General features: G+C 18.3%; 5 protein-coding genes across 8 annotated transcripts; 3 read left to right on the top strand and 2 right to left on the bottom strand.

Moving 5' to 3' along the window:
• Positions 1 to 31: 31 nt before the first annotated feature.
• On the top strand, positions 32 to 1,377 carry LOC409589 (60S ribosomal protein L10). Of its 2 annotated transcripts, none has more exons than XM_006571895.3 (4): positions 32 to 138; positions 289 to 316; positions 530 to 835; positions 1,021 to 1,377. In XM_006571895.3, exons 2-4 carry the CDS (start codon positions 294 to 296, stop codon positions 1,349 to 1,351), a joined length of 660 nt encoding a protein of 219 aa, XP_006571958.1. In that variant the 5' UTR covers positions 32 to 138; positions 289 to 293; the 3' UTR covers positions 1,352 to 1,377. The 2 variants fall into 2 exon arrangements, with proteins under 2 accessions (XP_006571958.1, XP_006571960.1); XM_006571897.3 differs by having other exon boundaries at positions 113 to 133.
• Positions 1,378 to 4,249: 2,872 nt separating this feature from the next.
• On the bottom strand, positions 4,250 to 7,791 carry LOC552182 (probable E3 ubiquitin-protein ligase MGRN1). Of its 2 annotated transcripts, XM_006571893.3 has the most exons (10): positions 7,758 to 7,791; positions 7,441 to 7,530; positions 7,100 to 7,218; positions 6,728 to 6,993; positions 6,479 to 6,620; positions 6,189 to 6,392; positions 5,862 to 6,104; positions 4,968 to 5,128; positions 4,576 to 4,849; positions 4,250 to 4,469 (listed from the first exon to the last, which is right to left on the bottom strand). In XM_006571893.3, the coding sequence occupies exons 2-10, from the start codon at positions 7,526 to 7,528 to the stop codon at positions 4,293 to 4,295; spliced, it is 1,674 nt and encodes a 557-aa protein (XP_006571956.1). In that variant the 5' UTR covers positions 7,529 to 7,530; positions 7,758 to 7,791; the 3' UTR covers positions 4,250 to 4,292. The 2 variants fall into 2 exon arrangements, with proteins under 2 accessions (XP_006571956.1, XP_624563.2); XM_624560.6 differs by lacking the exon at positions 7,758 to 7,791 and having other exon boundaries at positions 7,441 to 7,595.
• A 321-nt stretch (positions 7,792 to 8,112) lies between these two features.
• LOC100577579 (pleckstrin homology domain-containing family J member 1) lies at positions 8,113 to 9,128 on the top strand. The gene is made up of 2 exons (XM_003251785.4): positions 8,113 to 8,423; positions 8,626 to 9,128. The coding sequence occupies exons 1-2, from the start codon at positions 8,333 to 8,335 to the stop codon at positions 9,105 to 9,107; spliced, it is 573 nt and encodes a 190-aa protein (XP_003251833.2). The 5' UTR covers positions 8,113 to 8,332; the 3' UTR covers positions 9,108 to 9,128.
• Positions 9,129 to 10,459: 1,331 nt separating this feature from the next.
• Positions 10,460 to 11,548, top strand: LOC552227 (translocon-associated protein subunit delta). The gene is made up of 2 exons (XM_624604.6): positions 10,460 to 10,942; positions 11,058 to 11,548. The coding sequence occupies exons 1-2, from the start codon at positions 10,679 to 10,681 to the stop codon at positions 11,316 to 11,318; spliced, it is 525 nt and encodes a 174-aa protein (XP_624607.1). The 5' UTR covers positions 10,460 to 10,678; the 3' UTR covers positions 11,319 to 11,548.
• LOC726900 (proteasome assembly chaperone 2) lies at positions 11,532 to 12,901 on the bottom strand. 2 transcript variants are annotated; one of them, XM_006571892.3, is made up of 3 exons: positions 12,754 to 12,901; positions 12,114 to 12,462; positions 11,532 to 12,032 (listed from the first exon to the last, which is right to left on the bottom strand). In XM_006571892.3, exons 2-3 carry the CDS (start codon positions 12,441 to 12,443, stop codon positions 11,622 to 11,624), a joined length of 741 nt encoding a protein of 246 aa, XP_006571955.1. In that variant the 5' UTR covers positions 12,444 to 12,462; positions 12,754 to 12,901; the 3' UTR covers positions 11,532 to 11,621. The 2 variants fall into 2 exon arrangements, with proteins under 2 accessions (XP_006571955.1, XP_001122617.2); XM_001122617.4 differs by having other exon boundaries at positions 12,700 to 12,811.
• Positions 12,902 to 13,703: the final 802 nt, after the last annotated feature.

The raw sequence follows: 13,703 nt of genomic DNA on the forward strand, positions 1-13,703 counted from the left end.
CTATCGTTGATTAAAAATCATCCTTAAATAGTGATTTTTTAGTAACTAGATTCTTGTAACTAAATTCACGATCTTCACTTGTAATCTATTTCAGCTTGGTTGATTTCTTCGTCATTTTACATCGATAAGAAACGTAAGGTATTGTTCATGTTCATGTTAATTCATTTTAATCTTAAAATATCCAAATATATATTAATCATCCTTATGTTCTGCATTGCTTTAAATTATTAAAAAAGTTTATACAATTATTATTTTTTTATTTACATGATTTTTGTTTATTGTTAATAGTCAATATGGGGCGTCGACCAGCTAGATGGTATGTAGTATATATATTTATATTTATTTAATAAATCTTATATCTTATAAAGTTTTACATAATTATTTATTATAATTAAATATATTGATAATAATTTTTTTTAGTTTATTGTTGTTAATTTATTGTAAAAAGTTTTTATATTTCTATTAATTTTCAATTTTTTGTTTTTAATTATACATATATTTTTAATACGAATTTTTTTTTTCCTTATAGCTATCGATATTGTAAGAATAAACCTTATCCTAAATCAAGATTTTGTAGAGGTGTGCCTGATCCAAAGATACGTATTTTTGATCTTGGAAAAAAGAAAGCTTCTGTGGAAGATTTTCCATTATGTGTACATTTGGTATCAGATGAATATGAACAACTTAGTTCTGAAGCTCTTGAAGCTGGACGTATTTGTGCAAATAAATATATGGTGAAAAATGCTGGAAAAGATCAGTTTCATATTCGTATGAGATTGCATCCATTTCATGTTATTCGTATCAATAAAATGTTATCATGTGCTGGAGCTGATAGGTAATATAAATAATAATTTATAAATATAAATAATTTAATAATAAAATTTTTTAAAATAATATTGAATATTAATAATTGAGATATGCTCTTCAGCACATATGTTATCTGAATTAATAATATTAGGTATAAAATTATATTTAATAATTTTAATTAATTTCATTAAATATTTTTTTATATTTTTTAAGACTTCAAACAGGAATGAGAGGTGCTTTTGGTAAACCTCAAGGTACTGTAGCCAGGGTTCATATTGGACAACCTATTATGAGTGTACGCTCATCTGACCGTCATAAGGCTGCTGTAGTTGAAGCATTACGACGTGCAAAATTCAAATTCCCTGGTCGTCAAAAGATATATGTTTCAAAGAAATGGGGTTTTACCAAATATGATCGTGCTGAATATGAAGAACTGAAAGCAGCAGGTCGATTAGCTCCAGATGGTTGTAATGTTAAATATTTACCAGAACATGGACCACTTGATGAATGGAAAAAATTCAGAAAAGTTCTTGCTGCTGCTTAAATAAAATATGATTTTTTGAACTTGAATTTTATTAAATAATTAAAAATAAGCACATGTTTTTAATTTTTCCATATTTATTATACTTTGTTATACTTTATTCTGTAATTGTTATATTTTTATATTATATTAGTTTATTATCTCTTGATTTAAATATTTTATTTAATTTGATAAAATTAAAAATCAAAAATTGAAATATTTAAATTATTATTTAAGAAAAATTTATATGTATATTTATATAATTGTATTTTTTGTTAATTATTTAAAAATTTTATATTATAAAATAACTTTATTTCTTCTCTAAAAAGTAATTTATAAAGTCTAGCAAAGTAAATATGAATAACCATGTATATAATTTTTTACTAAATTTTTTTAATTTGAAACATTATTTTTGAAATCCACTTAATTTTATCATTTTATTTCCAATATTTAAAATATCTAAATGAAACAAAAAAAAATACAGTACATATTATATATTCATTTTTTTTTTAAATAAATTAATTTATTTGAAAAATTAAATTAAAGAAAAAAATTATTTTTAGGAATAATTTTTACAATTAATTCTTCGAGTAACTTCTTCCAAAAGAATAAAAAATAATGCTTATTATCTAATTATTATATATACAAATTTTAAGATGATTGCATTGATATAGTTAAATATAATTAATAAAACTTTTAATATATATTAAAAATAATACATAATAATATTTTCTTCTGATAGTTTTGCCAGAAAATAAATTTTATTTCTTAAATTTTTAGTCAGTTTTTAATCTCTTAAACTTTATTTTTTTTATTTTTTTATCTTTATAAATAGAAATGTAAAACACAAATATAATTATAAATGTTTATTTATTATGATATCGGAAAATATCAATATTTTTAATTTTTTTTTATAAATGTAATTTATAACAATGTTATTTATCCAAACAATAAATTATTATTTTAATAACTTATTTATAATTTAAAAAAAAATGAATATTTTTATATATGAAATGCATATTTTTATATATTTTATATATATTATTATATATATATTATTATCTCATTTAATACAATTAAATATATGTGTTATATCTCATTTAAATATTTTAAATAATAACCGAGAAAAAAAATTAATATAAAGTATATATCCCTATTATTCTTAAATAAAGTAATTTGAAATTTCAAGAATGATATTTCAAATGAAAAACATTAGCAAACAATAATAATAATAATAGAAGTTGTTTTCATATATCTTGTTTTTTAACCAAGAAATGATACATACATAATACAATTCCAATTTTACAAATAATTATACTCCTATACTATAACTAATATAGTAGTAACATTTATAAAAATTATTGTGTTATTCAAAAATAAAAAATAATAAGAATTATTCAAACAAATGATAATAATTATAAGAAATTAGTAAATTAAATTAGTAATTAATTATTTCATTTAGATAATTATAAAACTATTTTTATTAGAAGTTAATATATATATATTTATATATATGAAATTTATTATATTTATGTATTATTTAAAAAAATCTTAACTTTATTAAAGCAAGATCGTGTTACAAAAACACGATTTATTAACATATCTCTATAAATATTAAAATTTTTTGTCTCTAAATATGAAAACTGTTAATTACAGATTCCTAAGGTAATTTCAACCAATATTCTCCAAGTTTCTTTACAGAAACTTATTATGGCTTTGTTAATAAATTATTAACAAAAAAAACACTGATCAATCAAGAAGCACATAATTTAATTTTTTTTTCAAGCCGCAATGATATTGGTTTGAGAATGAAGAAATTCAAATAATATATATATTAAAGAAAATATATTTAATAACAAATATTTTTTTATCAATAAAAATTTATATCGAATTATATAACGAATAATAAATAAATTATAATATTCAACACTTTCTTTGATATATGTTGCTTGGATTTGTTCTATATATTGAAGACAATAAAAATATAAGAACATGTCTAATATATAGCTATTTTTTTTTTGTTTCATTTAGATATCTTAAATAATAAAAATAATAAAATAAATATAAATTAAAAAATATCAATACAAAAGGATATATTTTTAATATCTTTTACTCAATATTTAAATATACTTAAATGTTTATAATTTAATAATTACTTATATCTTTTTCTACAAAAAATTTATAGAAGTATTTTGTATCAAGAGCAAGTATGAGAATCAATCAGTCAAATTTGTAAACAGCAGATTTTATCAAAATTCAGTTATTAAAGTTTTTTATCATAAAAATAATAAATTTAATATTGGATTTATTAATTTAAATTATAAGACAAACAAAAATTTTATTATTATAATATTGTTATAATTATTAAAAATATAATAAAACTAAAGCAAATCCTATCAAATTGGAAGAAAAATTGAAGTTATATAATAGATCAATGCAAAGAAGCAAAAATCAAACAAAGACCTGTAATTTCAGCCATTTAAATTTTAAATAAAGTAATATAAATAATTTTTTTATTTTATTTAGACATAGAATTCATTTTATTAAAAATAGCATATATTAAATTCATGATTTTCATAAATGCTTGTTCTAAACCATTATAATGTTAGTTATATCTTTTGAATTTTGGAAAAAATTTATAGGTTTATATTTATTAAATATTAAAATCCATAAAAAATATCTACTGAAAGTTACAAAATTATATTATATATATTATATATAATAAATAAATTAATCTATAATGCTATAATTTTTGGTTAATAATTTTAATAGTAAATAATTAATTAAATAAAATAATAATTAAAAAAAATTTTTATAATTTACAGTTTATATAATATCTTATTTACAATTTATATTCAGAATTTTAGAAAAAAATACAAATTAAATATTTTATATTATAAAAAATAATTATAATTAAGTATATTATATTAAATATATATATTATATTAAATATTTTAATGAATACTTAATGTGAATGACATGTAATATCAACATCATTTTCATTTTCTGTATTTTGCATTTCATCATCAATATCTATATCACATATTCCGTGACTATTATTATCAAGTGCCTCTGTACTAGTTGCTGCATCTAATAATGGAGACAATTTTTCTGCTTCACTATCTTCATCTTGTCCTTGTCCCTGTAAATATGATTTATATGAATAACAAAGTAAAAATTTATATATTTGATATTTTATTAAAATTATGTAACTTAAGAAAATTGTAGCACAAGTATTAATAGAATACCTCATAAAGAGATACTGGTTGTTTTTCATTAACAAGTCTAAGAGTGTCTCGTGATCGTAATACTACTTTTTCCCGTAAATGACCAGAAGATTTTATTCTCATTGCTGGAGATCGATTGTGTACATCTTTTTGTGATCCTGAATGTTCATCTCTAGCTAATAAAACAGACATTCGAAATTCCGGAGTAGGACATGCAGTACCACTAGTTCTTGCAGATATATCTGCTTCTTTTGAAGATACATGTTTCGATATGACAGGTGTACGTTCTACTGACCTTTTAAATAATATTTATATTACAATTAGATTAGAATTTAAATGAATTATATTAACATAACATAAATATAACATGTATATATATAAAAAAATTAAATTAAATTAAAATATTATTTTACCTATTTAATGTTTCAGCTGCTTGAATTGCACTAGCCGTGTCTGTATCAGGAGTATCTGGAGTTTCTGGAGCAAGAACAGTAGTTCTTGGAATGTATGGACCATTTAAAGCTTCTATCAATGATACAGCTTCGTATCCAGCTGGTATATTTTCGCAACTTCCCTAAAAAAAGAATTTAACATTTTGTTCATAAAATTAGTCTAATATTTAATTTTATCTATTTTAAATATAAATATATAAATATATAATATTTTAAATAGAAATAAAAATATTCCATCAAATATTAATTCAAGCAATATTTTCCAATCAATATATTATAACATATTAATTGTATTGTGAATATATATTGCGAAAATTTAATTAAAGATATTTAATATTTATAAATAATATTGAAAATCAATGTAATAATCATATCAAAAATTTTACATTATTCTTAAATTAAACTTAGATTATCTAATTCCTGGATTATTCAATTTCTTAAAAATATTTACATTTTTTCTATAAATTCATTTAATAAATATTCATAGTAATTACAATTATTTTTCAAATTTATATAAATAATCCAAATCTACTTTATTTATTTGTGTTGATTTAAAAAATAAAATTTCAATTTTATCTTTTGATAAATAATCTTTTTGATAATTCAACAAATTTTTTATTGCTATTAAATTTGATACTTAAGATACAAAATTATTATATTATAATGGTATTTTTTAAATATTTTTCTCTTTTTAAATAAATTATGTAATAATTAATCAAAATTTGTTCAAAAATTATTTTGAATAATTAAAATAATTTCATTTTATCAATTATATGTTGTAAAATTTAAAATATTTTTTAATTAATTTAAAATTATATATTGATATATTAAATAATTATTTAAATAAATATTTACCTCTGGTAATGGTGGATTTGATATAATAGTTCCAGTTGCTTTTTGAAGAGCTTTAATTTGAAGAAGAGCTCTGAAAGGAGCTCGACATATTGGACAATTATTTGCTTGATATCGAAGAGAATCTGCACAACTATTACATAGACATAAATGTCTACATGGTAATATTAAAGTATCTCGTACATCACACATACAAATAACACATTCTGATCCATTATCATCTGTATCTTCATCACTTCCTTGTTGCTAAAAAATAAATTATTGTGAAGGAAATCTAAAATAAAAAAATTTGATATATGTTAATATATACCATCATTATTTATTTTATACCTTTGCATTTTCAGCATTTTTATTTTCAATTCCATATATTTCTTGAAGTAAGTAACAAAGACCATCAACATAAAGTTTTTGTTTAAGAGCTTTTAATACATATGTTCCATCTGAATGTTTTTCAACAACTGCAATAGTTGTGTGAGATTGTTTTGGTTCATCTGAACCTTCCTCTGCTATACAATGAATTGCTATTGGTATTATCTATAAATAATTATAGTAATTAATAAGAAATAATTTAAAAATTCTATTATGTATTAAAAATATATATATAGATATTTTAAACATACTTCCCTATCAGTATTATATAACAAATCTTCTTTGTTATATATTGTTGGATCAAACATATGTGATGTTTGAGAAAATAATTGATTGGCACCTTTCTTATAATAATATGTTTCAGAATTCATAGAGGGATCCCTTGGTATATATCTATAAATATATATTAAATTTTTAATTATACATAATATTTAGTATATATGTATATCTGTATATGTATATAATATATTTTAAATTTTTGTAGTACATATATTACATACGTAACTCCTTTTGTTGTAATTTCTTCAGTGCAAAAATAATATATTGTAATTGCACATCTTACATCACAATCAAATGTAAATTCAATATTATAACGATGTGATTTCTTATCTATATCTCCATCTCCATAATGTTTTACACTGTGGCATTGAGGAGAAGTAGAAGTTTGATCAACATTGCGAATTAATCTTAATGATTCTCTTCTTATATTTATTAAACTTTTTAATGTTTTAGTAGGATCATTGGCTTGTGGTGGAGGATATGGAAACTAAAATAAATAAAAATATTTTAAATATATATATATGTAATATCTATATAATATAATATGTATAATCTATATATATGTTTATATAATATTACAATATATCTCTTACAGGTGTTGGACGACTTCCTAAGAAATTCAAATCAGCATTTTCTCCAAAAAGATATGCTTCTGGTTGAGGTGTATCAAATCGTTCACCACCCATTATGAAATGACTACCAAAATAACTTCCTAATAATTAAAATTTATAAGTTAATATATAAAATATTTAAAAACTTTTCTAATATACATTTAATATGTAATTTATTATACTTTATATTTACTTTAATATATAATTTTTAATTATTGAAATAAGAATTAGGAATTTAATTTTATAATATTGTATATAATAATGTTCTTTTTACTTAACAATTTACTATTTTAAAAATTATTTATAAAATAATATAAACAAACCTGAACGAGGAGGATATTTATATGCATGATTTGAAACAATATCAACTTCTTCTACACCAGCATTTTGTCGACTTGTTAATGAACCCATTGCTTAATTATGTAAAAATAATTATAAATTATTGTTATGTAAATTTTATTATGTTATGTGAAATTAACCATATAAAATTTTTTATAATAAATATATATAATTATAAATAGTTGAAATAAAAATTTATTATTAAAAAATGCTCAATAATTTAAAATATTACAATATAATATCAAAATATTATTAATAAAAATATAAATAAAATTTAATAAACAATTTGTACTTAATATACTTTTTTATATGTAAAATGTATGAAATGTATTATATACATATCTTTCAGGTTAGCCAATTTTATTAAAATTTATTTATCTAAATCTTTTAAATTTTATTTATTTTATTAAATATATTAGAAACATTGAAATATATAAAATTAACAAAATTATTTTTTGTTTTCAAATTAAAAACAAATTAAAATAATTTTTTAAAAAACACATTTATATGTTTCTTAGACTGTTAAATTAAACGCGCTATTTTAAATTTTTGATACTATACTTAACAACTTTATAATTGATGACTAAATAATTCATAAGTATTTACATTATATCAATACGCAATAAAGATTATATTTTTTTAATGGTTGTTATAAGTGTTTAATGAAATTTTTAATTAAAATCAATAAAAAATAATAAATGAATAATGGCACATAATATAATACTAGTAATTTGACAAATTTCTGATAATATAACCAAATTTTTTAATATGATTTTATGTAATAAAAATAATAATAAAAGAAAATAATATGAATTATATATATATTATATGATATAAATTATATAATGTATAAAATGTAAATAATTTTTTATCATCATGAAATTTAATGAAAAACAACTTGCAGAAGCAAGTAATGGTCCTGCTGACATTGAAGGTCGTTTAAATCATAAACGAGCACACAAATCAGGTTAGTTTTATTAAAAATTATTTTTTTAAAAGAATATTATATATAAAAATTTATTATAAATTTTGATATTACATATATTTTTGTACATATATTTTTTACGTTGAATAATTTATTAAATTTTACTGTTATTATTTAATTAAAAAAATAATTAATCTGTTATATTATTGTTTAATTTATTTATATTTACATAATTATACTTTAGGATTCAAGGAAAAATGGTTCAAATTGAGATGTAACTTATTGTTCTATTTCAATATTAATGAATTAGGACAAATTGATACTAAGCAACCAGCAGGTGTAATTATTTTAGAAAATTATAATATTAATCTTGATGCTACTTCTGAAGGTGTTTTTGCATTTAGTATAGCATTTCGAGATGAATATGAAAAAAGACATATTTTAAGTGGTCGTTCAGAATCTCAAGTTGAACAATGGGTCAATGCACTTAAGCAAGCAAGTTATGAATATTGGAGATTTCGTTTAATAGTACTTCAAGAAAAATTATGCAAGAAAACAGGAATAGATCCTTTGCTTATGTATCCACGAAATCAAGGAATTATTAGAGATGAAGCATGGGAAGCTGCATCAACTTTTCGATCTCATGTACGCTCTTTTACTACATCAGTTGTAGCATCAACAGCATTAAATACAGTAACAAAAGAAATGAACTTAATTGAATTTTAAGTCAAATAATCTAATTATTTTTTATATATTTATTAAATCTATTTAATCATATTACATTTACATATTAAAATTATGTAAGATATAAACATTTAAAAATATAAATTTATATAATAATAAAATAACAAGCTTTAAAATATTTATAGCAGCTATAAATTATATAATTTATTTCATTATTATTAAACAAACAATTCTTATAAGCAAATAACAATTTATTTTCATTAAAATTGAATAAAATATAATTTAAATATATAATTTAAATATATTTTTATATATTTAATAACTAATTTAAATATATAATTAAAAATATATAATTAAATATATAATTAAAAATATAATTAAAATATTTCATTATTTATAAATGTATTTATAATATTATTTATAAATATTATTTATAAATAAAATTTTATATATATATTTTTATTATATTTAATGTATATGTATATAATTATATATATATATATAAAATATATTTTTTATAATATTTTAATAACAAAATAATTTAATTTTAGTATGATTTTTAAAAAATCTTATATATAATATAATTATATATAAATATTATATATATATATAATTATACATATACATATATAATTATATATAATATATAATTATATTATATAATTATACTATAATTACTATATAATTATATTATATAATAGTTAAAAATATATTGATTGATTGATTTGATGAATGGTTTTTAAGAAATTTATATTATAAGTGATTATTCTAGTGTATTCTAGATTATTCTAGATATATTCTACCTCATTTATAGATTTTTTAAATACTTGTACTGTTCTAAATTAAATATTTTTTATATATATATTTTATAGTATATACTTTATATAAATTTTTAATAATTATTAATTAATAATATATATATATATATATGATATTGAAATAAAAAAAATTTTTTCAATATTTTATTATATATTTTATTAATTAAAATAATTTAAAAAATTTTAAAATTTTATTATATTTATAAAATATATATTATATAAAAATAGAAAAATAATATATTATTCAAAGTGAACATGAGAAAAAAAATATATATATTTAACTAATACATGCTAATTTTTTTTTATTTATCATAAATCAAATTCATAAATTAATTCAATTTTAATTTGAATAAAAATAATATTAATCATTGATAAAATTGATTGTTTATGTCATATATATATTTTTATATATTTATGTATAAAATATAATTTATAATTTATATAATATAATTTATATAAATATAAATGTATATTTATTATGCTATCAATTTTTTTATTTCTCAGATTGATTTAAATCGCACTTAATAATTTTTTTTTTTTTAATATTTTAAAAATAAGTTGGTATTACTGTTTCCACACTTTTCACAACGTGTCACTTTATATATCCACGCGTCAACAGTAATGTAATAAATATTAAACGTACTATAGTTATGATTACTGTTTAATCTAATATGATTTAAATTCTGATAACGACATTGTGAATTTGAATTTCTTAATTGTGTAATTTATTATATAATTGTATATTTAATTGTATAATTTGAAATAAATCATTAATTAAAATAAATATAAAACAGCATGATGAAACAATTCATTTCATTTATCACTTTATTTACTCTAATAATTTGTGGAATTCCTGAAATTTTTGGTGAAACTTGTCAAAAACCTGAAGTTATTGCATCTGCATATATCACAGAAGATGCAACAATCTTAACAAACGTAGCATTTACAACACAATTTGTACTTAAATGTAGTAATGGCATAAAAGGTATTACATTATATGCAGAAGTTGATGGAAAATCATTACCAGCTGCTAGATTAAGTTCAGATAACAAATATCAGGTATACTTCATTTAAATTTACGATTCATTTATTTAAAATAAATTAAAAAATAATAAAATTAAATCATATAAATATCAAAATTTAATTATTATTATAATAAATTTAACTTTTATAGGTATCTTGGACAGAAGATATAAAAAAAGTACATTCTGGAGATTACAATATAAAATTATATGATGAAGAAAGATATGCAGCTATACGTAAAGCATTAAGAAATGGAGAAGATTCAAATAATGTGAAACCTTTAGCTGTTGTCGTACTTAATAATCCAGGCATATATCGTGGACCTTGGATTAACTCTGAACTTCTTGCTGTTCTTTTAGCTGCTTTAGTATCATATTCTGCCTTTTCTTCAAAGTTTAAGCTTCTTGCTTAAACCTTTTTTTATAAACAATAAATTTGTTACATAGAATTTTATATAGATTATTAATATTAAATAAATAAATTTTAATTGTATGTTTTAATTATAATTTCCAAATTTATAATATTAATTTAATCATTATATATTAACATTATATATATAATTGTAACAGAATGTTTTATATATAAAATAATATTAATTTTTTATAATAATATTTAATAATAATGGTTTTTTATATAGAGTAATTATATTAATCTTTATCTAATTTATTTTTAAAATACATCAAAACTGTTTATGAAATATAATTAGATATAAAATTTAATATATATCAGAAGAAGGTGGATTGCCAAAAAAATATTCCCAAGAAGGTGGATATTTAATATTAATACTATTATTATCAATATCACTTATTAAATTCAACCATTTATTCAATCCATTGAAAAGTACCAAAGCATCAGAAACATTATCTCCTTCTGAACAATAACAAAAAAGTATTGTACAAGGAATTTTCATTGATTTGAGATGCTCGTAAAAGCTATTTGCAAATCCACCACCAGAAATATAACATTCTTCTATAGAATCCTTTATATTTTTTATGTGTCTTTTCCAAGAAAGAATTTTAAGAAGTTTTTCATTATTTAATAAAAAATTATCCGAAGAAAGATATCTTAAGGTAGTTTCTGATCTATTTATACATTCGTAATCATAACTGCTGGTTAAAATTATTATCTATAAAAAATATATTTTGTTAATTAATATTAAATTATATGATTAATATTTATAATATTACGGTATTATATTATACTGTACCTTACAAATTTTTTTATGCTGAATAAATTGTGTTAATTCATCAAAGAAATTATTTAAATTACCAATATAAGGTGAACGTAATTGTAAAAGAATTATGTTATATGTTCCAATGTAAAAGTCACCAGTAGTACAAAGAGAATTAGAATTTTTATCATAAGGATTAAGTCCACAGATTGGGAGGAACATAGAATTCCATAAACTTCCAATTTTGTGCAAATTTAAATTAGATATTAACAAATCAATACATAATTGTCCAATATTTCCAACAGCCACTGAGGGAAGTATTAGAGTATAATTTTCAAGGTTAATTTCTTCCAGTATTTTTATCATTTTTTTAATAAGTGGTCACCTATTTTATTAATAAAATTCATTAAATAAAAATCCTTATGACTTATAAAAATATAAATATAATATTTAAATGAACATATTAAAAATTTTATCATTTTAATTTTTGTTTTTATAAATTTAAAATTTACAAATTATCACAATAAAGTAATTATTAAATATTTTCTTTATAATCATTTACTTTTATATATATTTATATATTTTTATATATCAAGTAAAAATTTTATATATAATTACATACAATTATATACAATTTAATTTAATTTTAAATAATAATATCTATTTTATAACATACTTTTTCATAAATTAATAGAAGTATATAAATATATAAGAAATACATATACAATGCTTCAAACTTATTAAATAATTATTTGAAACTTCTGAACTACATAATCACAGTATATGTATTTATGTAAATTTAAGAATAAAGTTGGTACTTCTGTTTCTACAATTTTCAATTATCATATCTATATATTACATTTTATATCTAATAGATATAAAATGAATAATACTTAATAACATATATATATATTAAATAATATATGGTATAATAATTCATATAAATTATTTTAAAAATTGCAATAAAATTTATTAAAACATATTTTTTCCTTTAAATCCTATTTATAAAAATATTTATAAAGTACAATAATATTAAAATTATTAAATAAAATACTAAAGTTATAAATACTGATTAATTATTATAATGTAGATATAAATATAAAATTAAGATATAATATTTAATATAATTATAAAATATAATTTTTGTCAGCCAAATCTGTTTTTATCAAATTTTTACATCTTGTTATAATATTATTAAATTTGATACAAATTTTTTGATAGTTTGGTATACATTACTATAAATATTAAATTATATTAACAAATTGGCATTACAAATATACAAAATCTTGATGGTAAAAATATATCAAATTTAGCTATATATTCTTCTGTATTTTAAATATTTATATTATATATATTTTTGTAACTTTAAGAATTGAGTAAGAGTTAGAAATACTGTTTTCTTAAGAAAATGTTTCAAAAAACAATGATGATAATAGAACAATTAAATTGCATAAATATATATTGTATTATACACAGCAAAAAAACAGAAAACCTATGTTATTAAAATTTATCTATATTTATTTTTTATTTTCAAACAACTATATTAGAATAGCTATATTGTTACTACTTTTTAAATAAATGTATTTTTTTATATTTCAAAATATTATATTTTTATTCATTTCAATA

This window comes from Apis mellifera, linkage group LG5 (genome assembly GCF_003254395.2).
Source record: "Apis mellifera strain DH4 linkage group LG5, Amel_HAv3.1, whole genome shotgun sequence".
NCBI lineage: Eukaryota > Metazoa > Arthropoda > Insecta > Hymenoptera > Apidae > Apis > Apis mellifera.